Source organism: Filicampus tigris, chromosome 11 (assembly GCF_054856515.1).
Source record: "Filicampus tigris isolate MCC_2025a chromosome 11, RoL_Ftig_1.0, whole genome shotgun sequence".
Taxonomy (NCBI): Eukaryota; Metazoa; Chordata; class Actinopteri; order Syngnathiformes; family Syngnathidae; genus Filicampus; species Filicampus tigris.
In genome coordinates, this window is record NC_141227.1 from 17,769,796 (window position 1) to 17,797,337 (window position 27,542).

Here is a 27,542-nt window from a genome sequence, read left to right on the forward strand (position 1 = left end):
GATGAAGGTGGTTTCTTTATGTTGAACTAATGAATACAGTGGTACTGTATATGTAACATGGGTTCATGATTGTGTACATGCTTCAAGCATGGCACTGATGCTTTATGAACCTCTCTTTTTAAGTGCTTTACTGCCATCTTGTGGCATTCCGCCTACACACACAACAGCCTTCAGGTCGTGGAAGTTTGGTTGAGCAGACAGTTTAATGTTTTTTTGTTGTTGTTTGTTTTTTTCTCCAACAGCTGACATTAATAATTTGTGGTTTCAAATAAAGTGATGCTACAATACGACTATACGACAATATTTTGCCACGGAAACTAAAAACTATTTTATTTCTTAACTTTACGTTTCTATTTTTTTTTTTTTTTGTCTTCGTTTGCTTCACAAACATTGTACTGTTTCATGTCAGTTCTTGGTGAAATATGTTTTAGTTTCTAATAAAAAGTGTTCTGCTTTTTGTTTCGTCTTTTGAGGTTCAGAGAGGGCATTGTTAGGTCACCAAACTCCAGCACTCAGAAATGTAAGAATAGAAAGTGATGATAATAATAATAATAATAATAATAATAATAATAATAATAATAATAATAATAATAATAATAATAATAATAATAACTAAAAGCAACACTTGGTTGGACCTGCAACACCCGTTTTCTCACTTTGACAAAAAAAAAAAGTTAAAATCTCACACACACACACACACACACTCACACAAACAGCGCCCACGGGCGGCCATTTGTCATCTACGGTCACGCTCTTTTAGGCTCCAACTCGAGGAATTTTTCGGCAAAATTTATGTCCGAACAGCTGCGCTCTCATCCGCCCCGGTGCATGCGCGGACCTCGAAGACAACGCTGTCCTGAGGACGACCGAGGCGCATCGAATCCATTCCACACCTCCGCTTGGCGTTTTCCGCGCATTCCGGGCAGCTGCTTGGCTCGTACACATGTGCTTTGTGTTGCCTGCTTTGGCGCCTCATCCGGTAGTTTCATGCCACAATTTCAAAAAGGTGGAAACCTCGATGAAGTAAACACACTACCGATTTGCAAACTCAAGTGCTTCGACCTTTGTGCTAAAAATAGTAACATGTCCCACAATCCCATGCGGCCGACCATATTGGCAGTCAGCTTCGCCTTTGCTTTGCAAATACCAGTACCTAGTAAGTGTAAATGTTTCGATTACTTTACACGACTAGAAGTTTTAAGTGGACTTTGACAATTTGTCGCGATAAATAAGTGCATGGATTCTTTAGACAGAGTGGCGAGTGTGCGGGAAATTGCGCTTGATTGGAGAACTGGATCCTTATAAACGTCATCAGGAAAACTGCAGATGTACTGTCACTCAAAAACACTCACATGTTCGCTCTCTCACTACTTCTCACACTCATACTGACACGTACGGGTACAGCAATTTCGCCGATTTACCCTCCCACGAGCCCACGCTCACTCTCTCTTAACAGTCTCACACCTATGAGCAATTAAGAGACTTCAATGACCACAACATGCATGCTTTTGGAATGTGGAAAGACGCCAGATAGAACAGGCAAACTCCACACAGGAAGGCCCGGAGCAGAGATTCAAACGCAGGACTTTAGGACTGTGAGGCAGATGTGCTAACCACTAGTGCTGTCCCACCTACATGCAATTAACATTAGCATCCGCTCTTTAAAATATACCTCCTGAATGCAAAAGGGAGTCGGATCATTCAACGGAGAAAATGTGCATAAAAGTATTTTCCGCCAAGGCCACATGCCAAATTCTGACACTTTGAGTGGCGTGCGGAACAACATAAGGGTGGAAAGAGTCATAAAGCAGGAGGAGTAGGCTAACATCCACTCTGGACGCAGTTGCCGCAGGGACGTTTACGAATGATGAAAAGAATGAAAAGATAAATTCCCCAGACTGAAAACCCACCACCGCCGCGTTGTTTCCCAGCCTTGATTAGAGGGACCCACAAGAGTGGCAGGCGCATTAAGATAAAGATCTGAGCTCTGCGAAAGCGAAATACACAAAGGAAACAACGTGCATGTGTCTTTATTAAAAGTGACAGAGGTTATTATAAAGGGAAGTCTCATTATGGCCACACTGTATTGGGCTATTTTGTAATCACAAGTTTTTGACGCCCCTCCAGGGCACCTCCTAATTGTTACCATGAGTGCCACTTTCAGTGAACAATGATCTGCTTGATTTACAAACAACACAGAACCACGAAAAAAAAAATACTAACACTCCATCAAAAATCATTAGAAATATTTATGCTTGGTTTTGATATACACACTTTTATTGTGGTTGCATTATAGTAGAGTTGCTTGTAATGTTTTGGCTGCCTCATTACCTTGGCTTGACGGAAATGTATACTTTATATTCAATCTCAAATGGAATTGATAAACATGTATACTATATATGTAAACACTCAAAATACTGTATGTAAAGATAAATCTGTCAATACACTCTTAGTGGAATGTACAATGACTCGCCTTACAGGATAAATTAACATAAAATGTTTTTAAATACCGTACATGCGAAACAAGAAATGAATATTTTTTGAATGTTTTTATATTTATTTAATAAACAGTATTTCTTTACACATTTAATGTTTAAAAATACAACTGTATCAAATTAAAAAAAAAACTAATATTTACACATTTACTTTATATCAGTTTGAAAAATACTAGAAATGTATTCCTTTTCATAAGTACTAAAAATACAAATGTTCAAATCAACTTAAATACACACAGTACACACCTATGTAGTAAAATAAATAATTTATATTAAAATACGTAAATTATATAGTGAATACTAAAATTACTAAATTGACTATATTTATATTTGCCTTATTTCTATATCAAAATGCAATGTAAAATAACTATTTGATATATAAATATATGATAAAAGTAAATCTACATAATTTTATTCAGAAAAACAATTAAAAACATTTTAAAAATATTTGCTGACGACTTTGTTACTCTTACCTCAAGGACTTTAATGATTATAGCAGATTTTTGGGGATAATTCAACATGGTATACAACTGTACCGCATCATACCCAAAGGTGATTTATGCCTCTGAATATTAGCGGCAAAATTGCACAGCATGACTAACTTTCAATTTTAAATAAATAAAATAATAATAATAAAATCAATACAGAAAAGCCCATCATAACATGCAAGTGTTTATTTCAAATGCCAACCCTTGAAGCAACACACAGAATTTAACAGCAAAAAAAAAAAAAAAATCAAATAATTCTAACTGGATTCACAGAATCACTTTGACTTCCAGAACGTTTTGCATAAAACTTTCATATTAGAAAAATTCAACTGCTCTGAAAATGACATTTTCATTATACTAAACTACCGTAGTCTTAACTAAATACACAAAACTAAATATACAATCTAAAATGTCCTCAGACATCATGAACTCACGGATGGAGGCCACTTTACAAAGATCTTACATTTTGTTAAAGTTATGTTCCGGATCAGCTCTGCATTTAGGCATTCAAAAACATCTTCCTCATCTTTTCTTTGGCCGCTTCGCTGGCTTCACGTCAGGGGTTTTGTTGGTCACCGCTTTTTTCTTGGACGCCTTTTCCTCAGGATCAAAGAGGGCGTTCCTCATGAAACGCCCGGCAGCGCCTTTATCCAGACGGGCCGCCTTCTTCTTGTCTGCGATGGCTTTCACTCTGCTCATGTATGTCCTTATTCTCTCCTGATGGGCACACAAGCACACTCGGGATGGGCTTTGTCCATTTCGATTCGATATCAAATTAAATCCTCCGATGTTGATTCAGTCAGATGTAAAAATACATAAATAGGATGATTTTTGTATTATGAATATTGAACCTTGTCATGTAAACATATGAGTCATGCCACGTCAAATTTTTAACCAGTAAAAGGTGAAAATGAAATAATTACACAATAACTTGTTACTACATATGGAGTACAAAAGTCAAAAACATTCTGACAGTGCTGTACTGAAAAAATAAAGTGCAGTTAACCTTAATAATTCTCTCAATCAAATGAGAAGTGATAGTTACAAAATGCTCAGGTGCTTTGGAAGTCCACATGTAAGAGGCAGTCTACCTGCCGACTTCAACGTCTTCAAACTCGCTGTCTTCAACTCTGTGTACAGCTTGGGGATGCGACGTCTGGCATGCGTTTTCATGTTGGTATTGCATATTGTAGTTTGAGGGTCTGTACTAACTTATAAACGTGCTGGTTTTCCAGGGCATGGTAGCACTTTTGTAGGCAAATTCAGAGGGTAATCCAAAATGATCCTACATGTCAGATTTAAAAGTAGAAAGTGCTTTTCTTCAGGCAGCTTGCTTTTGACACCATGTTGTTTGGTCGAATCCCGCGTCCGTCCATAAAATGCTGGCCAGGAGGTGAATCAATACGCTGATTCTACATAGAATTGCGAGGGGAAGTTCCGAAATCAATACTGAATTGCGAGGGGAAGTATTACAATGTAATGATCACCCCTGAAACAGTGAATAAAAGGTAGCAATGTTGTCAAAAAGAAAAGACAAAGGATGTAGGTACCAGTTCTTGTTTGATGCCATGTTCTCTTGGGTTGATGCCCTGCGTCACCAAATACACTGTAAAAGACAAAATATTACAAAAATGATGTCTAATTCAAGGGATGTGATCTTTAACTCATTCAGTGCCAAGGACATATGTCAAGACATATAAATATGTCTTTGGGATTGAATGAGTTAATATTTATTCAACTCATTCACTGCCAGGGAGATATTTATTTGTCTTTTCACAGTCCAGCCATTCAATCCCAGGAACTTATTTATACATTTTAAAATATTTTTCAAACGTTAGGGAAAAATAGAGTCTGAAAATGTCTGGCACTGAATGAGTTAACGGGGACATATTATGAAATGTTGAATTTGTAACCAGAGCTGGGCATTTCCGTCTATGTGACGGACCGGTCCATCTATCCGCCTATGACGGACGCCCGTTTCACTGACGATTGATGAGAACATTTGTAAAATAAACGGACTAAACGTAGTCGGAAGCCAATGTATTTAATCCGTCTTTCATCTGTAGTCCGTCTTTAGTCGATTTTTTGTGGTGAGGCTTTGATGGCCGTGGCGAGAAACAATAGTGCGTTGTGACTGCTTTTACATGTAATGTTGGGCCTCTGGAGAAAATGAGAGAGTATTTACTTACTCCAGAACAAAGAATTGAGTGTGTATGCAGACATCAGATCCAATTTGGCCTGGTCCAGAGTATCCAGCTGTCAACAAAACAACATTTTTATTCCCACATGAGCACCCATGGCTTCAGTTTAATAACAAGCAATGAACAAAAATGGGCTTACCTTTTGATCTAGCTCATTTCTGGGCATTGACATGAGCGTATCCAACATGTTTTTGACGGTAGACAACGACGATTCGAAGCCTTTAAGCTGCTCGTCAATCTCGTAAGGATAATCGTCCGTTTTACCGTCCGCCTCCATAGTTCTGAACAATAATAAAAACATTCATAAATACAACGCCATCTTGAACAATTTAGCGACGGAAGCTAAGCAGTCAGGTGTAACTCCAATCATAAAATGAATACTATGTGGCACATGTACCGTACTATTACGCTGCATCTGTGAAGTCTTTATAAATGTATTTAAAAGCCGCGCATGCCTTACTTGAAAGACAAAAAGAAAATTTGATGATATTTACCTTGTATTTTTATTTAGGACGCTCACGTTAGCTTTTCACTAGTCCCCACGATGGAGCACCCGGATATGACGTATTGCGAACGGATGCGACTACTCTACACGGTCCGCTAGACCTAAAAGAAAAAAAAACAAAAAACACTGTCTCCTATCGATTGGAGTGTGCATTGGAGTTTTTTTTCTCGTTCATCTTTTTAAACCAATAATTTCGCTAGAATTGTTTTTATTATTTTGATAAGAATTACTTTAATTACAAATGTGTCGAAAAATGTATTGTGTGTCGTTTTTTTTGTCTTTTCAAAATGACACTATTGTGGTAGTTTCCACAAGATGGCGGTACCTCACCGGTGGAGAATGAAAGCAGTGACGTACTCACCAGCGTGTATCCAAACACAACAGCTTTGTGTTCACATGTGCTTAAAATTGAGCTTTCACATCGTTTTATATGGATCATTTTAGATCCTTAAGCGTCAAGCCTTTATGTTCCGTATCCAGTGAGGGATGTGACAATATAGGGTAGTGTTTTTCAAACCTTTTTGAGTCAAGGCACATTTATTTCATTGAAAAAATCCCACGGCACACCACCAGCTGCAATTGTGGAAAAAAACTTATTTTAACAATATAAGTGTTATATTGTCTATATTTGGATTTTTTAACATTGACGAATGACGTTGTATTATAACGTCTTGAATAGGAATCAAAACAACAAAGAAAAAAGTATTTTATGTTTCATATTCATACGTACTCGGTGTGAAACATGGGCCGGTTTGAATAAACATGCGTCACTAATTCGCTTGTCTCTAAACAAAGACAATTAGCTACCTCTTATATGGTATTTTATGTTTTCCCCCTAGCGTTGTTTTCTTTTTGTATGTGTGTGTTAAAATGCAAATTGTGTTCAATTTGTTATTATATTTGGCAATCATGAAATAAAGATATTAAATAAAAAAAAAAAAAGACAATTAGCTACCTGCTGCTGCTACCTACTGGTATGGAAGAGTACTACAATGTAGTAACTACATGATTACGCTGCCAGGCGCTACACCGCACAGGCATACAAATTAGATAATTTCCCTCGGCACACCTGACAATATCGCGCGGTGCCGCGGCAGAGTTTGAAAAACACTGGTATAGAGGACCGCAGGGGGTACAAATGAAGTAAAAGGTCAGCATTAACCTTTTAGCGTCTTCATTTCAAAGTCAACCTTTCCTTCAAAAGGACCACACAAGGGTGGGACTTTGAAGCACATGTTGAGTTAGTGAAAAGGTTGAGGGTAGAGTTTTTACCTTTTTTTAGGGACTTTGCATTTGGTGCCTGGGTACCTTTAGTTGGAACTTTGGGACCGATTTTCAAACCACTAATTTATTTGCGTACTAGTTCAAAGGCAGGCATGCTCTGTATTTTTTTGCTGTAGTAAACCACTTTTTAGCTTGAACAACCTTGAGCACAACCTTATTTGGTAGTTGTCATGTATGTTACATTTCTCTTCATCAACCCTCACACAGAGATTTACACACAACACAGAGGTCCATCAACACTGGCTGAGTAACAAAACTACGAACAACATTCAAGGGTTAATCTTCCTATCCCTACATTGCGATTCTTCTGGCCTGCATGTCTTGTCCACCAGGGGGCAGTATAATACAGACAAGAATAAGAGTTTGGAATTTACTCAGTAAGATGTAGTATTACTAGTTATCTCGACAGGGATAAAGAATATATGTCTTTGACTATTGTTGTAGTCGTTCAATGTGCTGCTGCACCATTTGTGATAAAATATCTCTTGCTTAAATGTTATAGCACGGTGACATCAATGGTAGTTGTTAGCCTGTGACTGTTTTGCATTGTGTTAGCATTAAGCTAGTAGATGTTCCGAAGGAAAAGTTATGTGGTTATTTAACATATGAGGAACCGATGCATAGGCGACTAATTCGGAGGTGTCAATTACATTAGAAAAAAAACGCTTTCCCCCCTTAAGATCAATTTAATGGTAGAAAACAAAAATCTTCACACAAACATATAAATAAAAAAAAACATACTATGTTAAACGTATTTTTCTTACATCGCAATTACATACTTCCCAGTATTAAAGGCAGCATTGCGGTTGATTTTCAACATGTACAAAGCCCCTTCCCATTCAAAAAGGTCCAGTTAGAATTACAATTACCCAATGAAACATCCAAGCTTTTGCTTCATTTTCACACGGTGTTCAGTTTGGTGACGATGAGCACGCGCACTGTCTGGTCGAAGCCGGCGCACACGCACAGGCCCTGTTTGTCGGGGCTCCAGTCCAGGCTGGCGACGGGCTGCGTGGACAGCGTGACGTTCTGCAGCAGGTTGACCGAGCCGGCCACGCCCACACTGGTGCCGTCCGCGTCCTTTTTGCTGCGCTTTTCGGGGTACTCACTAGTAAAGGATAGAAATACATTTTAAAAAGCATGATATATGTAAAGTGAAAGAACACCGTTGGTAGAGAAGTGTCTGAGATGGATGCATTCGAAAATTCTGACTCACTATTTCCACAGATGAAGGCTGCCCGAGCCACCCGCCGTCAGGAAGATTTCTCGGTTCTGAGGTAAATGTCTCACCTGCCAGATGGTTGATTTATGAGCCTAAAAAAAATCATCCAAAGAGGGTCAAATGAAATTAAGTTAAAAAAAAACAGCAAATTGGTTGGAGAGATAATATAAATAAATTGAATGGCAAATAACATGATTATCAAAGACAAATTTGAAGAACAAATCCTTTATGAATATTAAACAAATTAAAATTGGAACACATTAAATTTAAAAAAAAACCTCACCAGCAAAATTGTTAAGGAAATGGTTTAAAATGTCATTTAAAAGTGAATGTGTTCAACGCACAGCAGACATCGCCTGCTGTCAATCATGGCGGCACTAAACCGCATAGCATGAGAGACAAACACTTGCAGCTGTGAAAATGCTCCCTTGGAAGCCCACAAATGGAGAAAAGAACATAAATACCCCTTTGACAATTTCCCCACTCTGTAGCCAAGACTGCGGTGGCTCGTACTACCTTTTCAGAGACGGAGGCGAAACCCTTGGTTGGGTGCTGAGTCCGCATGTCAAACACGTGGAATTTCCCCTCCAGCGAGGTGGCCACCAACTTATTCATGTTGATGTCCTTCCTGTCAAACTCCACGCAGCACACCTGGTGGACGAAGCGTAACGTGAGGAAAAAATGAACATCTTTCGTGGTAGCCCTGCTATGAATAGTGAAAATCTGCAAATTATTGAAGAGGTTTGTAATTACGTATAGATGCCACAAGATGCACAGTACTTAAAACGGTGAGAATCATAACGCGCCAATGCCACGTATCTGGCATGTACACCACCTCCACGTAACGCTCACCAATAGTATTAGTTAGCTAGCATACTAGACTAAATAAAATGCTTAAACCTAACAAAAACAAAAAGATTCCACGAGATGGCCCAAATTAATATTTTTTAATTTGCGAATGCTGAACCACAAGTATGCGGGGTTCGCATTAAAAAATAAAAAAAGTAATATGATTTTTTTACATTTCTGTTGTTAAATGTGTGTTATTTATAATTGAATTTCTTACATATAATACAGTCGAAAAAAATGTTCATTAAAATGTGTCATTTTTCATTCATGTCAATTGTCAATACAAATTTTACACATTTTACATTAAATATATATATATTATAGCTACAATCTTGAATTATAATGTATTTATCAATCATTCATTCATTTATCTAATATAATCAATTTATTTACTTATTCTAAATAGTAAAATAAATAAAATGTTAACATTACTAATGCATATCATGTAATTTCTTAAAATAAAAAATACTATTTTAGATATACATTTTGTGTTTTTTTTAAATTTCATAGTAATTATAAATGATACAATATAAAAATGTAATTTATCTTATCAATTTGTTCATGGGTTAATTGTAAGCAGTCAAAATAAAAAAAACTCACAAATGAACAGTTTTACACATAGTGTTTTTTAACATTAATAAATGTATTTTATGGAATAATTGGTCAATGGTAATATACTTGGGAAAAAAATGCCTTTTTTTGTAAAATTTCCTGTTTTACATAAAGTTTATTCATTCTTGGTATTTTTATTTTTTATTAAACATCACCCAAGAATAATTCTGCCCAAATGTCCGTTTTACAAATCAAATGTAAGCACAAAACGTTGCCACCGGATTAAGTCTTCTCTTTTTTAACTCCCAGTGATGGCAAAGAAAATGTGCTAACCATAGAACAGGAAATGGAATGTCCATGCCCAGGCTAATTTTTAAGGTTTTAGCGTCTCGCCATCCTGTTTAGCCACTCTCCTTACCAACTGCCATCAAAGGTCAACAGTATACGATTAGCAGCGGTTAACGATCAGGATTTTCCACACGTGTGCTCCTCACCCCGTTCTTAATGTTGGTCTCCCAGCGCAGCGACATGTTGCGCAGGTCAAACAGTTTGATGTCGCCGTTGTCGTAGCCGGCACACACACAGCGGTCCTGATCATTGAAGGCGTGGCCTGTGAGCACAGGTGCCAGTTACAGGGAGCGTGTGTGAGATTGTGAGAAAGTGTGAGACTTAAATAAATTCATCTTGATGTGGGGCGGGATGAAGGCAGGTTGTTTCAGGCAAATTGGCTCGTAAAATGCGCTAATTCCACCATGGCAAGAAAAAGGCTATTCAAATGTCTGTAATTCTTGCTCCTTTGGGTGTTTTAAAGAAAGCTCACTGCAGATGTAGTAGTAAAACACCAGCATTTTAAAATATGACAGGAAACAGAATGTCATCTTAAAAGATGACCTGGTAAAAGGGTGAGTTGCTATGGAGATGGGACGTACCGAAGGCGACTGTCCAGCAGTCCCTCTTGGCGTCTCCTTCCACGGGCTGCATGTTGGCCACGGGCGAGTCACGCTGCCGAGGGTCCCACACTTTCACTGTACCTGCAAAGGAAGATCATATATCATTAATAGAAGAGACATTGTTACTAATATTCTTTTGTTTTGTGACCCCTAAACTATAGAAGAACAAAAACAAAGCATGAGAAAGGGGTTTTCATTGTAAAATAATAACTTATTTACACATACACACACAGTACACCAAGGTTGACTCCCCAACACACCTTGGTTGAACATGTCCCTATGGTCAAATTATTTTCAATTCTCTTCAATCTTTTCTAGGGGTCCCATCATTTTTATTCATCATTATTTTTTTACAACAATTTTATTGAACCTAAATTATAAAGAAATGTCTGAGTTTATTTTCCTTTTTTAAAAAATGTATTAATACTATTATTATCATTTTTATTTTATTTTTATTTTTTGCTTACATTGCGATGCCATAATCCTAGTAAAACAAAACTTCTAGTAAAACAATGGTTGCGCTGATGTACCGTCTCTGCTTCCAGTGACAATCTCAGGCGCGCCGTCACCAATGCCGAGGCCGCCGACGGCGTCGATGCAGTTGACGATCTCCTTGTGGGCCTTCACGGAGTACACCGGTACGTTGGGCTCCTCCAGGTTCCTGTTGAATTGTTGCATTAGCCACTGCAGAAAGCAAAATAAAACACCTTCATTTGCACAAAATTAGGGATTACCATATATTTAGATTTCCGTCAAAGTCCCCCGTCGCTATGTGTCTTTGGCGAAGAGATGAGGCCCCAAAGGTGCCGCACTTTATGGGCTTGGCTTTCTCCACCTGGAATATAAAAGACACAGGACACGACGTTTATTTTGTGACTCATCTAAAGGTTATCATTTGTGGCGTATTCATCTTTATTGGGAAAAAAAACTGCAAAAATCACCTCAAAGGTGAGCACTAGTATTTTTTGCAAGAGTGCATTTTTAATTAAAGATCTTTATATTCTTGAGTCGACTTCCATCTGTGTCATAACAAAACTGGAGTGTTTATTTTGGTCCACGTGTTAACAACATTTGCCTCCCGAGTCTTGCTAGATTTGGACGTCTCACTCGTAAATCTCTCCTGTTGCTATGGAAACGAGGCACTAAAAAAAAAACCGCAACATCCTCCCCCTTTATCGCCAAAGCCCGTAAACTGTTTACCAAGGGTGGTCTCACGAGTGTCTTTCAAAAACATATGACACCTCGGATGAGCGGCAAATAATGGAGGGATGGATATCATGTTTACCTCTTTGATTAGCTGAGCGTCTCCATGCTGCATTTCGTACATTTGGATGACTCCGGTTCCTCTTGCAAAGTTCCCGAGACACACGAATTTCGAACTGCACGGTATCCATTTGCAGTCAAAAACCGTGTAGTTTAAACTCTTCTGGATGTGTGCGATAATTTGGGGCTTCGAAAGTGGCGTCGACATCTCGTTTGGCCTCCAATAAACTCAAAATAATATTGAAATGTGCGTTTAAAAAGGTGATAAATGGAGCTAGTATGTGTCCAAACACATGACGCCACGACCAAGCTACGTACCCAAAACACATGACGTCATGGCCACTGGTGCTCAAAAATATGCCTGAAAATCTATTCTTTCAAGTAAACATTTACCACATTTATCAAAAATGTAAAAAGTACTTATTTATAATATGGTGAATTGACATAAATGCTAATATAATGGTTGGACAGCCAATAATCTTAGTTTACATATTTCCTTTTTATTCAGGCGACATCGACGTTGCCTTTCGGTCTTTCCTGTAGCACGAGGACACCATCAGCCTCCGTGCTCGCTGTCTTGCTCACTTTTTACTTGACAATTGGACATTTTAAACGCGATTTTCACTATGGATTCGGCGACAAATGACGCAATGGAAGCTGTCGTGGTGGAAAAGCCGGATGACGGTGACAGTTTTATCAAAGTCAAATCGAAAAAGAGTCAAAAGAGGAAACTCGAGGCAGCTGATATGGACACAGAGGGTCCTATAGCAAGCAAGAGGCCACAGTTTCCACCTATTTCACTCGACAAACTAAGGGTATTAAAGATCGCTTTGTGTTTAAAGTACTTAAAATGTATAGGGGTGTGAATAGAAATGTTTTTGTTTTAGGGGGCCGATCAAATGCGTAAAGTGGCCGTCCCAGCTCACCGTTACACGCCGCTGAAGGAGAACTGGCTGAAGATCTTCACTCCCATCGTGGAGAACCTGCAGCTTCAAGTCAGATTCAACCTCAAAACGCGAAATGTGGAGATTAAAGTAAGGATCTGCAGTAATTCCAAGTGCTGTGCCTAGGTCATAGTAAATGCACTATAGTAATACATGTTGCAAACAGTGATAAGTGGTTCAAATCTGGAATTTGTCCAAAAACGACCGCATCAAAATGGCTGACTTCATGACTTCCTTTTTCGTGTGTCACGTCATAACCAAATAATTAAAGCCATTACAAGCGGACATGGTCCTAAAAATACTGTAATGTTAATTTTTTCTCTTTAATCTTGTTTTTGCTCTGTTCCTACTTTTCAGACTTGCAAAGAGACACAAGATATCGCATCACTCACCAAAGCAGCCGATTTCGTGAAAGCCTTCATTTTAGGCTTCCAGGTTGAAGTAAGTGTGTTGTCACTCATACATTTTACACTTAAATATAATAAGCAAACGTGGAAATGGTCTTGGAAGCCATGCGCTCAAATGTACTGGAAACATTTTACTGGTAATTGCAAACAGTTTGTTTCAATCAAGAGTCATACAAATGAACTGTTTATGGTCACTTCTCAGGACGCATTGGCCCTGGTCAGACTGGACGAGCTCTTTCTCGAATCCTTTGACGTCACAGACGGTAAAAATAACCTTTGGCAATATCCATTTGACTTAAAGCTAAAAAATGTTCAGCTTTTGATTTGTTTTTTCGCCTGTTTTTGCAGTGAAGCCGCTGAAGGGCGACCACTTGTCTCGAGCCATCGGCAGGATCGCAGGCAAAGGCGGAAAAACCAAATTCACCATCGAAAACGTTTCAAAGACTCGAATCGTGCTGGCTGACAGGTCAGTTGATGAAAAATAAGGCACAACTTTTACGCTATTGGTGGAGCATTTTGAAATGTAGATTTTATTTTATCTCTGCACAAACATTTTGAACACGTAAAAAATATAATACAAGTGATGTTACATAGTGTGACATACATAGTTACTGTTTTTTTTAACATTCTTTATTGGCTTTTTAAATGTATTTAAATTTATATATATATATATATATATATATATATATATATATATATATATATATATATATATATATATATATATATATATGAAAATAATTTTCAGTACATCAACTTTAATTTTTAAAGGAATGCAGGTGACAAAAATTTTGTTTAGAAATTTAAAATCAAATGCAGATAGTATAAACAATGTTATCAAAAATGTATTTTAAAGAATGTTTACTATTAATTTGAAAGGTGAAGTCAACACCAACATTTTCTTTACAATACTATGTTCAATGCAGCCCCATGTTGATCATTGTCATGTTGTATTGTGTCCACAGCAAAGTGCACATTTTGGGCTCCTTTCAAAACATTAGGATGGCCCGGACAGCCATATGCAACCTCATCCTAGGTAAGTGACAAATATTTTATGTTTCAGCCACTTAGAATTTGAGTGAGCTAGCACCATTGTTGTCGTGTTACAGGAGTGATTGCAGGTTTTATGGCAGTTATCTGGGTGATTATATCTTCCCATTTTCCTCGGATTTGGGAATTTTGTCAAATACGTATATTGGACGTCATAGCTCACCGCTAATTTATAGAAATGGGAATATTGCATAGCACACTCACTCTCAAGGACTCATTTCAAAGTACAGTACATAAATGAGATCTTTGTTAATAATCTCTTTATCCACAACAGGAAGTCCACCTTCCAAGGTCTACGGAAACATCCGAGTGGTCGCCAGCAGATCTGCGGAAAGATTCTGATCCAGTCTTTTGTGATGGCTTGAAAAGAGTTCATATGGACAAGGGAGTTAATTCGGATTTAATCATCATGGACTTTGACACGCGTGTGATGAATGTCTGTGTGATTTTTTTGTGTGTATGTATATATATATATATATATTAAAAAAATGCAAATGGTAAATGAAGTCCATTCTTGCACCAGTTGGCCATCTTGTGCTTACCTAAATAACAGAAATCTTAAAAACTACAGGATCAATAATCAATAATTTGTCCAAAGAATACCTCCCTGACACTGTCAGTCAAAATTGGAGAAAATACTTGGAGAAAGTGATGCAGCACAAATTACTTTGCATTGTAGTTTAATTTGAATAGCATAAATCAAATGCTAATATTAAAATGTTTTAAAAATGCAGTTAAAATAATCCAATTTGTTTAAAAAAATGCAAATGGCATAAAAATGTATAGAATTTTTTCACAAATATTAAAATGTCAAACCTGTTCTTTGTATGGAAATCCAAGTGGAATTCAAAAATTGGTTTTAAAAAAGATCTAGTTTCAAAGAATACAGGTAAAAGAAATGTTTTTTCATATAATGGGACAATTTAAACATTTCAGTTTAAATAAACTTAAAATCATGCCAAGTGAAAAAGGTGGGGAAAAAATCTTATGAATTCAATTTTTTCACAAGTATTTGTTTTATTTTAAAGTGAGTTTAAATGGCTTTTTTTTATCATGCAAATAAAATTGAAAATATTCTTAGGTAAAATGAGTTAATAAAAATTAAGTTATACATTTCAGTTTATTTTAAACTGGTTGGAGAGCACTATCAAGCTAATCAAAGCTAATCCCTAATTTGAATTATTTGGGTTTTTTTAAACCACGATAGTTTTGATTTTTTTTTTTTAAATGAACATTTGAATAAACTCAATATTTAATCATTTACATTTTAAGAAATACAAAAAGGACAACTCATTTTTATAGTTCAGTTTATTTAAATGGTATTTCGTGTTCATATAGTATCAAGTTTCCAACAGTCCCATAGCATAAATTTCAGCATGCAGAAAAACAAAAACCTTAAATACTGTATATCTGATACCCCCCACACACACAAAAACTCAGGACAATGCACTTCCATACCAAAGCATGAAGGTGACCAACTATACAGAGAGAAGTTTAACAAATATGTATATACAAAACATTACAAAAGAAAAGCTTGTATGTGGCAGTTAATGACACGTACTGTACTGCAGTTGAGTTCATGTGGAGACCAACCATTTGGCAACATCCAGTTTGTGTACATCTCTTATTAAATAGTTTCTATTCACATCACATCCGCATTCGTGTGTAAACAAGACATTTCGTTCCAAACGTGTTCATCGACATGCGCAAAAAGATAAAAACAAATTCCATGTCATGCACGTTCCAGTTTTCGTATCAAGCTCAAAGCAGGCAGTCCGCTTCCAGTTTAATTTCTCAGAAATATTTGGAGAGATAGTTTTGGCGTTTCAGGCCCATCTGATAACAAACATGCCCTAAAATGCTGATTATCTGACAGCTGTTCTATTTTTTTCGGAATTATTTTAAAGCTATTTACCAAAAATGGTGAAATACTTTTCTCATTCCAGGCCCGTCCAGTTAAAACAAAAGTCCTATAAAATGATGAATATAGGCCAGATGCTGAGTGTTGTTAAGTAATTATTTTGAAAATACATTTTCTGAAAGATGGCAAAGTAATTTTCTCATTACAGGACCGTCAAGTGAAAACAAACAAAATTTGTCCTTTACATAGAAGACAGAGACCCCCGCCCACCCACTAAACCTCTCAGCATGTCAAACCCAAAAGAGTATAAAATGAAGCCTATCTGGACAGTGTTTTTGTCTTCACAATTATAGTGAAAATACATTTTCCGCAACACAAAAGGTTTGTTTTTTTCTGTTCCAAGCACATCTAGCATCAACTAAAATCAGTCCTAAAATAAAGATTCATCAGGTATCCATTTTTTTCCCAATTAGTCTGAACAACAAAAATTACTGGAGACTGGAAAAAATGTTTTTTTTCTACTCCAAGGCCATCTAGCAACACCAAAAATACAGATTATCTGACAGATGCTTATGTTTTTTTCATAATTATTTTAAAAATACATTTTCCGAAATTCTGTCAAATATATTCCCCATTTCATGCCCGTCTAGCCTCAACAAAAACACCCTAAAATTAAATTATCTGACAGATGCTCAAGCTTAATTTTGTAATTATTTTCAAAAAAACATTTTCCAAAAAAAATAAAATAAAAATGACTTTTTGTTCCAGGCTGGTCTAGCAATACCTCCAAAAAACTGAGAAATGCATTTCTCATTCCAGGCCTGTCTCGTGACAATAAAACACCCTAAAATGAAGACTCTCACATTCGCACAAGTTTGGCTTTTGTCAAGTGACAGAAAACGTGCAGAATCCTCTTAACTCATTCACTGCCAGACATTTCAGACCTTCTTTTATCCTAACATTTGGAAAAAATTTGAAAAAAATATATAAATAAGTTCCTGGGATTGAATGGCTGGACTGAAAAGACAAGTAAATTCATCAATGGCAGTGAATGAGTTAAGTATTTTGAAAATACATTTTGGGTAATAATGTGTGTGTGTGCGTGGATATGTTTGCTTGGCACTTCATACCCGACTAGCTAGTTGCACTCTAAGTCAAGCGTGGCTGAATGTATACATATTTTTCTCACGTATAAAAGATGAGAAGAAAACAAAAATAAATATCATTTAAAAAAAGATGGAAATCCCTCCCTTCACCTTACAGTCACCTCCTCGTCCTTCAGTCTTTTTTTTTTTTTTTTTTGATCGGATAGGCAGCCCTTGCCCTTCATTTAACACTTGAACGAGGCTCTTTGTGGTGGAAAAGCGAGACAGAAATGTTCCGCTGGTGTAACACTGAGGCGTATTTTATTGATTTTGCCAGACAAGGCGGAGGAAGCGAGCGTCGAGGAGAACTCAGGAGGGCGGGGAGACTCGAGCAAGTTGGAGGGAGGTCGAGAAGGGAGGTAGGGGTGGGCTCACACATCCACCACCATCTTTTTGTGTATGTCCAGACCGCCCACCACCTGCAAAGGAGAGATGGATGGAAATAGGGTCAATGTATGGGTTTGAGGCAGTGGTTTGGATCCTATTTGGCAGACAGAACTTTTTGTGTTAGTCTTGGTGATGTTCCACAGGGTTCAATTTTAGGGGCCCTGCTGTTTTCATTGTATTTGCTGCCCTTGGGTTTTATCTAAAGAAAACATGGTATTCCCTTCCTCTACTATGCGAATGACAGTCAGATGTATGTTCCGTTGAGCAAAAAGGACGCTTTCTCAATATAGACACTTATGACCTGTCTGGAGGAAACCAAGGCCTGCCATTGAAATTCTTGAATTTCAAATTTCTTGGTCCTACTCAGCACTCGAGCAGCCATTTCCTGGTCCAGCTGGAGTCGTTCAAACAAGGGGCACTTCAATGAAAAGTTTTTTCTTCAAATTGACATCAGAAAAGTCATGTTGTAGCCCACACACATTAAAAGCTTGCATACTCCTCTAGATGCTGCTGTTTTGGTCAGCAACAGACTTCAAACGAGCTCTGAGGTTAACTTTTTAATAATAATTTCTGTGACCTCACAATCAGCACAAAAAAAAAAATCTGCAGAGTGCCGCGACTCACTGCGCAGAACTCCTCGAATGATATCCTGCCGTCGCCGTCTTTGTCGGCGTTGATGATGGTTTTGTCCACGATCTGCTGCAGCTGCGTGTCTTTCAGGTTGTTGCCGACCATCATCTTTAGCACCTGGAACAGTTCGCCGTTGGAGATGTAGCCGTCCTTGTCCATGTCATAGATCCGGAAAGCGACTGCAAGTGTGGAGGAAGTCAGTCAGGCAACACCTAACCACTTAGAAGGGAAAATCTAAATATCGTGTAAGTGGACATTAGCTTGATTGTTGACTGTCACAACAAATCAAGAAGAATGGACTTTTTGACGACTATAGCCAGAAACAAAATGCTAACATGAAAACAATGTTTCCCTAATCATTTGTGCTTTTATCTAGGAGCAAAATGCTCAAGCGTGGTTTTTTTGTAATTATTTTGAAAATATGTTTTTTTTTCTTTAACATATATAAATGGAGAACTACTTTTAGTATGCCAGGCATACTAGGCAAGGGAGTTTTTAATTATTATACCGTATTCATCTTGTATAAATGGTGGAAAGACCAAATATTCATGGATGTAAAATAAAGGTATAGAGGGTTTTAAAAAACTAATTAATATTGAAAAAAAAAAAAGTAAGTACAGTGGTAACTGAGCGTGCCTTCTTATACCGCATGACAATATATTCTTAACCTGCCCAGCAAACTAGTCTGTTGCGCACCGTTCGTAACCTCCGTAATAATTTTGACATTTGTTGGAGAGTAAAAATTGTGAACTTACACCGAAGCTTCTGCTCCTTGTCGCCTTTGACGCTGAACTGTGACACTCCCTCGATAAACTCTGTGACAACAACGGGTCAAAGTCAATAAATGCTGAGATGACTTACTGTACTTATGGAATAGCATCAAAGTGAGTGTGGAGGCACACAAAAGTCTCGACAGTTCCACTAGACGAGTGGTTCTCAAACCAGCATTAGAGTAAATGCAACAACTGTGTAGTCGTAGTAGTATCCACCTTTAAAGTCCACTTCTCCATTGCCGTCTGTGTCGAATATGTCGATGACCCTCTGCACTAGAGGGTTCTGCTGTAACTCAGGCAGCGACATAAACTCCTCCACGCTGAGCGAGCCCGAGTTGTCAAGATCCAGTTTCTTGAAGCGCTTCCCCAGACGCTTGATCTCGTCCGGGTCGACTGAGATGGAAAACATGCGAGTTGAAACACTTTTGAGCTAATACGGTGTCGTTTGCTCAGACCATTTCCTGGAACTTTTGAGTGTATCATTTGACACGAAGTTAACAAGAAAAAAATGTTACAATCATGCTGGCAGGAAAGTCACAAATCCTTGATAGAAACCGAGACACTGCCACTTGCAACTGGGTCAAGGACATGACTTGCGGCATGCAGATGGCACACTGTGTTCTGGTGTGATTTGATTATTTATCAGTGGCGCAATGGCACATGGATTCAGATTTTCGGAGGATTCAGGAAATCGTATGGCAAAGATAATGAATTGGGACAGTAGAAGACTACAGCTACTATAGTATACAGTCAACATACTGACTGACTCATTCTACAACCATCACAACTGTCTCTATCGTTTCTCCTAGTACGAGTCAGCACTTTAGCGTTCCAGACCTTGTGCCCCAAAAAATCTTGCTAAGGTGAAGAATTAATGGCCTTCTCAGACTACATAACTTTTTAATCATTCACAACGGTCGCGTTGTCAGACTCCAAGATAATATCGTTGTGTCTTGGACCGGGTGAGACGTCACACTACAAGTCCATCGCAGATCAGACCCCGCCCAATGCTTTATTCGGATTAAAAGCCTGATTGGAATAAAAATGCTTCATGTACACACCCCATTTGGAACATTCTGACCTGATCAAGCCCATTCCGATCAAGATTTTATTCCGAACGAGAGGCGTGGTTTATGTCGATTGATAATCCGATTGGCACGCATGAAAACACTTATTCCGAAATTTCGGAAGAGTACACGCGTTTGTTATTTCCGGAAGCTAGTAGAAGCAGAGTGAGTGAAAGACATGGCAGGCAAAAGACTGAACTGGTCTGTATCTCCGTTAGGAAGTGTTAACTCGACGTAACAGTGCAAACGGGAACAATATGCGAAATAATGCTAATGTTTAAACTAGAAATGGACAACGGGAAGTTTTGTTGACACTGAAGTCACTACGGCTTCTTCTTCTTCTACTATTTCTGGTATATTTGGTCAATCTGCGCATGTCAAAATAATTTGTGTGATGCATGAACACACAAGTCCTAATCGAATCAATATTTTTAGCGTCCACGAAAACAGTGCATCCGATCATAATTTTAATCCGAACTCTGATTGGATTAAAGAAATTTTGTCCATGCAAATTTAGCCAGTGGAAGACTAGAACTAGTTAAATAATACCATGAGGTCCTAGGTCTCAGTTTACATACTGGGTTGTAAAACCAGATCTGAGGTACTTCTCTTAGTTTTAGACAGCACTCCAGCATTCTGGAAACTGGTGCGACCACTATCCTACGGGTCTGTGTTATTTATAGCTGCTCCGTTATTAGAAAAAAACCTGAAACCCCACCACCCCCCCTCCACCACACTGCTGCTGACAGCAGTGAGTCAAGGGAGTCTCCCCCGGGGAAACCCCTTCGCAAGAAAGACATCCAAGCAGATACTCTCCAGACAGGCCGATGATGCCTTCAGGCTCTCGATTCAGGCGTGAACGGCGTTAAACCAGGTAATTATCGCTGTGCAACAACCTTTTGTACACGAAATACCAGGCGCGAGCCTCATGTGCACTGAATATGGAAGATGTTTTCCCAACCGACTTCTACCGGCTCCCTGTGTAGAGTACAGATTCAGGATGGGGGTGGGGGGGTGAATTCTGAGAAAATTCTGACGTAATATTAGAAGCACACCAGAAGTGGAATGCCACCAGCCATGCCCGGGGTGTGAAATGTAAGATCCGAGACTCCCCGTTCACGCCCCTTTGTGTTGAAAGCTCAGTCAAATGGAAGTCACTGGTGAGCTGGCGGGGCGAAACCAAGAGATGCTGTAAATATCCCTGATGGAGATCCTCTATGGGTTGAGTTCTGGGTCATTTGCGATAGAAACGCACCATCACTACTACCCCCTCAATCGTGGCATTATGCCTGGGGACAAATGCCGGCAAACAGTCTGAACTACGTATGGACCATCTGTTTGGGTTAGTATGTTGACATCAATAACATTGCTACCCAATGAAAAGCATGCAACAACAAATTTTGAAAGTCATTTTTGCAAAGGTGATTTTTTGGGGGGTTTGTTTGTTTTGGTGCCAAACGTACTGCCCAGTAAAAACTAGGTATTCACTTTTTTTTTTCTAAAAGAATGACATGCCAATGAAAAACCTAAATCTTCAAATTTGTTTTTTTTTTTTTCTTTTGAAGTGATTGATTTACTGCCCAATGAAAAGTATGTATCTAAAGTTGCTGTTTTTTTTCTTTCAAATTGAGAGTGCTTTTGTGCCACTTTATCTCCAAATGAGGTGTGGGACTCCTTAATCGTGTGTAATGGAGGTCATCCTTTCAGTCCTTGAGCTTCGTCTCTCCAGCGCGGCCCCGTGACTGCCTCGGCACTAATTGAAACCGCACGTGGCGGTGCGCCCGTTTTAGCGCTTCTCCACTGCGTCCTCTGTGTTAAATGTGCCGGTGACACCGAAGCAATCCAGCGACACCAAGCTGCGATATTGTCACATTAATTAGGTAACGGAGGTGAACTGGACCATGCAAGTCCTTTATAAATAGAGTGTTGTAAGTGCATATTTGAATGGCGGAAATACTTACAATGTGTGCACATTTCCAGTGGGTAGCTGGCTTCATTTCCCTGAGGAGAGAAGAAATGAGAGCTTATTGATATTCACATTACATACTCAAAAGTTGTCTCCTTCACACTTGCCTGTGAAAATCAGCATTTTCCACCTTTTCTATTTCGCAATTCTGTAATTCACCCATTTGCATGTTCTTTTTCTGAAACTATTCCCAGATATTAGCTGAAAAGCTCTTCTATTTGTGGTATTTGTTTTATAACACCCTAAAATGCCACAAGATGCAGACAAATTCTTGAACTTAAAATGACTTAAAAATACAACTCAACTGTTGTTGTATATTGTGAAATAAATCATATTTATTATGTTTTACATTGTATGTACAATATTTCGGTCACCATTACAGTGGTATCTTGACTTTCAAGTAGAACCAGACCAATTAATTGCCTGGCCGATTTAATCACCCAATATTGGCGCTTTAAAATCAGCAAAAAATCAGATACTTTTTTTCACAGTTTTTTTTTTTTTTTAACACATTACAACGCAAAACAAAAATAACATTCAACCCCCGCAAAAGGACGATTTTTGCTAATTTGTCTCAGTTTTAAATTTAAACAAATAGACAAAGTATTATAAAACATTCAAATGTTCAACTTGTAATTCATATATTTTTTGTTGTAAGTGTTAATGGACCAAAAAAGAAGTTAGTTTATTCATTATGCTGTATATACTTTTACATTAATCAGCGAATTCGGTTATCAGATATTTATTTTGCCAAATATTGATACCAGTCAGGCCCTACTTAATGGCACCCCAATTTACAAGTATGAGTTTTTGGAGTTACAAGTGGTTGCTTGGTCAATTTTTTGCTTTGTGTGGTGAGCCAAAATGAAGCAAAAAAAAAACAAAAAAACAAAGTTACTAAGGTACAGTAATGCCCTCCAATATGGGTACGGTCGGGGAGTCAAAGTTGGTGCACTTTCAGCCATTAACTGAAGGGGACTAATGCTCAAAAACACGAATACAAGATGAAAAGAAAAGCACTTGCAAGGGGTTGCCGTAGGCCACAACCCAGAAGCTCTGATGTCACTGAGTGGGCCACGCCCCTTCAAGACTCATATCACACGAATCATACAATACATATAATTACACTTTGTGAACAATGCTATTTTTCTTCATTTAAAAAATAGCTAACAAAAAATGGTGGGTTTCTTTGGTGGCTGGAACGGTTTAATGGCATTTCAATTAATTTCAATGGGGAAAATTGAATTGACATACGCAAAGAATTAAACTAATGAGTTTAGATAACACTCACTGTACTTCGCATGGAGTGACCGTGGGGAGTGGGGGCAGCCGTGATGATACCAAGCCAGCAATTGATTGTCTGTCCAGCAGCCGCCACTAACTATCCTCTTTATTGTATTGTTCTCCATGGCGCAATTTATTCTCAAAATCAAGCTGTAAAGTCGCCACTCTTTCTCTTCTGTTAACACTGAGCTTAAACCCTGTTGCAAAACAGCTGCGAAGCGACACGTGATGATGCAATCGCAGCAGACTAACCTACTCCCCCTTGTTCGTTTGTCAGCTTCCAAGAACAGACGATTAGCGCCGTGTGCCAAGACAACATTTACCTGAGGCTGGATTTGCGCTACATGGTTTAAGTGACACCATTTTTTTTTTTTTTGTTCTCACGTGTTACAAATGGGATTTGCATTATGGTAGCGTAAAGAGGCCTTTTCCAAATGTGGATGAAAATCTGATTCGTATTGGATATTTGTCGATGCAGGTATACCTTTTATTTTATATATATATAAAATGCCGACTGGTAACGTATTCAAAGGGGCATCTGCTCAACCAACACAAACGAATATGTGAAGAAAACATGCGAATATAAACAACAGCGAATGCCTTGATCATCAAATTAGCTTTAACTATGCTACATTATACCTCTATTGTGTAGTAAATAAGGCAGGGCAATTAAATGAAATTTAATCGTGATTTCGACTTTGGCTTGTCACAAACAAAAAAAGATTACAATAGAAGAAAATTATTCATGTGCTGCACAGCGCACTGTGTCTGCAAGTTCCTTGTGTTTTGAAAGCACCCTGAATGTACCGAGTTGCTTGCAGCAAGCACGTGACGCATGTATGAATCTTTACCCTCTGTGAGCGAGCTTCAAGCTATTAATACCCCACTTGGCGTTGACTGTAAAACTAAACACACAACACGAAGAATTACACACATTGATTGTATCTTGAAATACAAGACATACTTCATTTGAGAAACGTCACCAGTGCTAATGCTATCAATGAATGGAAAATCTCAATGACAAGCTAATAAAAAATTAGCATCGACTTCCAGGAGTGATATGCTTTTTTATTTTTTGTTCTTTATTGCTATTGTTTTTGTCTGTTATTGTTTTACCTGTTACTAATTTATTTTCTGGTTGTTTTTTCAAGTTTGATTTAAAGTTCGAAATATGCTACATTGGAGGGGTATAGAATTTGACGTGGTTATTTCATGTATTCCAATAATGTACACACTATCATATTAGAAATGTGTTATTGAAAAGTGCCCGACAATATTTTAAAAATCAAATACAAGGGCACTAAAACGGAGTTGGCGACTTGGCAAATCCAGCCTAAGAGAGGTTGTGGTATTTTAAGCGCAACAAAGTGACAAGGGGGGGAATTAGCCATGGGATTACGGCGCTAAAAGTTGTCAGCCAACAATCTTATTGATCACTGAAGAGGGGGCAGGGTCACAGGTATCCTGAGGGTCAGATCTAATGTCGTTGCATCTAATTGTAACAAATCAAAATCCAGTTGACTGATTCTCGACCAATTCAACAAACAACCCAGGATATATCCACATGCTATCTTTAATACCCTGCAGAAACTCACTCCACTTCTTTTTCAGACGCAAAATTTCAAGATGGATGGAGAAGGAGAGGCGGCATTGTGCAGCCTGGATGCTTCATTCACAATCAATAAACACTAGTTTTGCATATGTAAGAGTCTGGCTGGCAACCCAAATAAGCATGGCTAATTATAGATCTGCAGAGGGGGTGGGTCACGCATGAGGCGGCATATTCTACTGTAACAAGTAAACCCACACATATAATCACTACTTAATGTAAAACGTTAAAACGCCACCTGAAAAGATGAAATTTAGCCGCCTCTTTTCAGAGTTGCTGTTCTGTATGAACGACGCAGAATGGAGGGCACGAAGCTCGAACACCACCTTTGTATTTCGTCAAAAGTCTGCTGGGATGGACTGTCGAGAGACCAGCGCGAAACAAAATGGACGGGGTGCCCACTGCCCACCACCACTGCTGCTGCTGCTGCAAACCGGTGCCAACACGACTACAGCGATGCACTGAAGACTGAGTGGGCTGCGTGGATGTGCGAATGAAGCGGTCATCTCTTGTTCCATATTAGCTGCAGCAGCGCTTGATTGCTATGCAACGAGAGTATGGACTCCATATTGTCACAGGACTGGATATGAGTCGTGGTACAGTATATTGTAGTGTAGGCTCAGTGGAAGGACTATCATGTTTACACACCAAACCTAACCAAACCTGTGTGTTTTGTCTTAATAGAAACATTATACGAATAAATACATTGCAAGGTGTGAGGCAGTGCATATTTTCAGGGGGGGTTTTTTGGGGGGGGGGGGGCAAATCCGATGCTGCTACTATATGGATTCATCACCGGCCAACCCACACAAGATCTGAGGTGGGTCACTTTCCCGGAGACATCGCTATGGAGTATTCTGCATCTACTGGTCCAACCGGGATGTTTTTTTAGGAGCGTCCACCTCTCCAAAAGGTGCCTTCCTGTGGCACTTCATGTTAATTAATGGACTCTCACACAGGTCTATAGTTAACATTGTATAGCACCACATTATGTGTTCAATGTCGCCCACTCGGCATCCATTGCTGCCAGGTAATCCTGGAAGGGGGAATACCCCCATTCGTGGTCCCTTCTTAAGTTTTTTTTTTGTATTGTTTCCCCATTCAGGATTTATGTTTCTTTGTTTTTTGTTTCTTTAGATTTTCCTAGCCATTTTGCGGGTGGGGTACGATAGCGATGTGTCAAACAAGTGCTAAACAAATAAACTTGACTGTTCACCAGCCAATGTTAGGGTACCTAGAGGCAAACAAGCATTCTCACTTCATTCATAGCTTGCTATGAGCTTAATTCTAAGCACTGTTAGGATGTTTTAGGGCAGCGTGGTGGTTTGGCTTTTGCGCCACACGATGCTGTCGACGGAACTTAAACATTGTTACACTTGAGCTTGTGAGAAGAGCTCCATGGAGGACATGCAAGAAACATCCTGAACTTGTAGCCAGCCAACAGGCAAACAACCATTCGCACCTACCGAGGATTGAGAATGAGGCTAACGTGCATGTTTATGGATGGAGGAAAACCTACACACAGAGATAACATGCAAGCTTTACACAAGAAGCTAGAACCAAGATTCGAAGCTCTGAAGTGTGGCAGACGTGCTGACCACTAGTCCAATAATTCGTTTATTTGTCCAATTATTTATCCAGATAATGACATTTATATTTAATATTAAATTGAAGACAATTAAAAGTTTTACAGAACTAGATTATAACGTGTGGCTGGCTATGACTACTTCCTTATTAAATTACAATGTTGCAACTGCAAACACCGACCCCCAAAAAAAAGCACACGCACAAAATGAGACATTTAGCAGTAAAATACACGACGTACTTGTCTACACGGGTGGATTTGTGTCAAGAAAACTAATTGACACGAAAACGTGGGAAGGAAAAAAAAACAATAAACAACACTGACAGGGGATCAAGAGACGCGAATGTGGGCCAAAGGCTTCAGGCTGCTGACAGGCTAGCCCCCTTTCACCGCACTTCCCGGACAGGGAGCGGACGAGGAGCCACTAAAGTGGGCGACAAAAGGAAGGACCGCGGTTGGAAGGACCTCGGTTTTTCATGACGTCGACTTTAAAAGCCAAATTAGCAATAACATTTTGCATTTTATCGACGCTGGAGACAACTAGGGTCGCTTACCATGGTGCTGCTCGGTTGAGGAAACCCAGGCGATGTCAGGAAGACCGTGGAGGGAGCGTTCCAAACGCCGCCAAGGTGTGTCCACTAAGCGGGGTAAGAGCCGGTCACGTCTCGGCCGTTTACACCCAGCTTTGTGGGCTCTTTCCAGCTTCGCACTCCTTCCTCTCTTCGCCGAAGCTCGACCGCAGGAGACGAGAACCGAGGGAGGGTGAGTCGCTGGGAGGAGGCAAGTGACTTGTGACAGACAGACACTAGTTCTTGTGCGCTGACTTGTATATGATTGGACTTTATAAGCCGCCGTGAAAAGTGAAGCCACCGGCAGCCATCTTACGTCGCCTTTCGCTAAACTCGCCTAACATGAATATAGTGATTTCTCTTCCTTTCCTCAAGTTTCTGTCTTCAAGTTATTTTTCTGGCTCTACGGCGAAAATACCAGAGTGTGTGTGTGGCATGCGGTTCTACTAGAAGAAG

General features: G+C 38.9%; 4 protein-coding genes across 5 annotated transcripts; 1 reads left to right on the forward strand and 3 right to left on the reverse strand.

Annotated features, from left to right (window-relative positions):
• Nucleotides 1-3,154: 3,154 nt before the first annotated feature.
• Nucleotides 3,155-5,786, reverse strand: c1d (C1D nuclear receptor corepressor). 2 transcript variants are annotated; one of them, XR_015088626.1, is made up of 6 exons: nt 5,679-5,786; nt 5,324-5,465; nt 5,173-5,239; nt 4,534-4,589; nt 4,075-4,395; nt 3,556-3,700 (listed from the first exon to the last, which is right to left on the reverse strand). XR_015088626.1 is itself a non-coding variant. In XM_086045021.1 (5 exons), exons 2-5 carry the CDS (start codon nt 5,459-5,461, stop codon nt 3,506-3,508), a joined length of 456 nt encoding a protein of 151 aa, XP_085901147.1. In that variant the 5' UTR covers nt 5,462-5,465; nt 5,679-5,786; the 3' UTR covers nt 3,155-3,505. The 2 variants fall into 2 exon arrangements, 1 of the variants encoding a protein (XP_085901147.1); XM_086045021.1 differs by lacking the exon at nt 4,075-4,395 and having other exon boundaries at nt 3,155-3,700.
• Nucleotides 5,787-6,674: 888 nt separating this feature from the next.
• On the reverse strand, nt 6,675-12,182 carry dnaaf10 (dynein axonemal assembly factor 10). The gene is made up of 8 exons (XM_086045918.1): nt 11,832-12,182; nt 11,281-11,381; nt 11,077-11,207; nt 10,526-10,627; nt 10,091-10,206; nt 8,712-8,846; nt 8,190-8,287; nt 6,675-8,081 (listed from the first exon to the last, which is right to left on the reverse strand). Exons 1-8 carry the CDS (start codon nt 12,015-12,017, stop codon nt 7,874-7,876), a joined length of 1,077 nt encoding a protein of 358 aa, XP_085902044.1. The 5' UTR covers nt 12,018-12,182; the 3' UTR covers nt 6,675-7,873.
• Nucleotides 12,183-12,324: 142 nt separating this feature from the next.
• Nucleotides 12,325-14,712, forward strand: pno1 (partner of NOB1 homolog). The gene is made up of 7 exons (XM_086045919.1): nt 12,325-12,624; nt 12,697-12,843; nt 13,111-13,194; nt 13,363-13,423; nt 13,509-13,626; nt 14,126-14,196; nt 14,485-14,712. The coding sequence occupies exons 1-7, from the start codon at nt 12,436-12,438 to the stop codon at nt 14,550-14,552; spliced, it is 738 nt and encodes a 245-aa protein (XP_085902045.1). The 5' UTR covers nt 12,325-12,435; the 3' UTR covers nt 14,553-14,712.
• A 788-nt stretch (nt 14,713-15,500) lies between these two features.
• ppp3r1a (protein phosphatase 3, regulatory subunit B, alpha a) lies at nt 15,501-27,335 on the reverse strand. The gene is made up of 6 exons (XM_086044353.1): nt 27,072-27,335; nt 22,035-22,074; nt 19,223-19,399; nt 18,989-19,048; nt 18,228-18,412; nt 15,501-17,635 (listed from the first exon to the last, which is right to left on the reverse strand). The coding sequence occupies exons 1-6, from the start codon at nt 27,072-27,074 to the stop codon at nt 17,588-17,590; spliced, it is 513 nt and encodes a 170-aa protein (XP_085900479.1). The 5' UTR covers nt 27,075-27,335; the 3' UTR covers nt 15,501-17,587.
• Between the last annotated feature and the right edge of the window lie 207 nt (nt 27,336-27,542).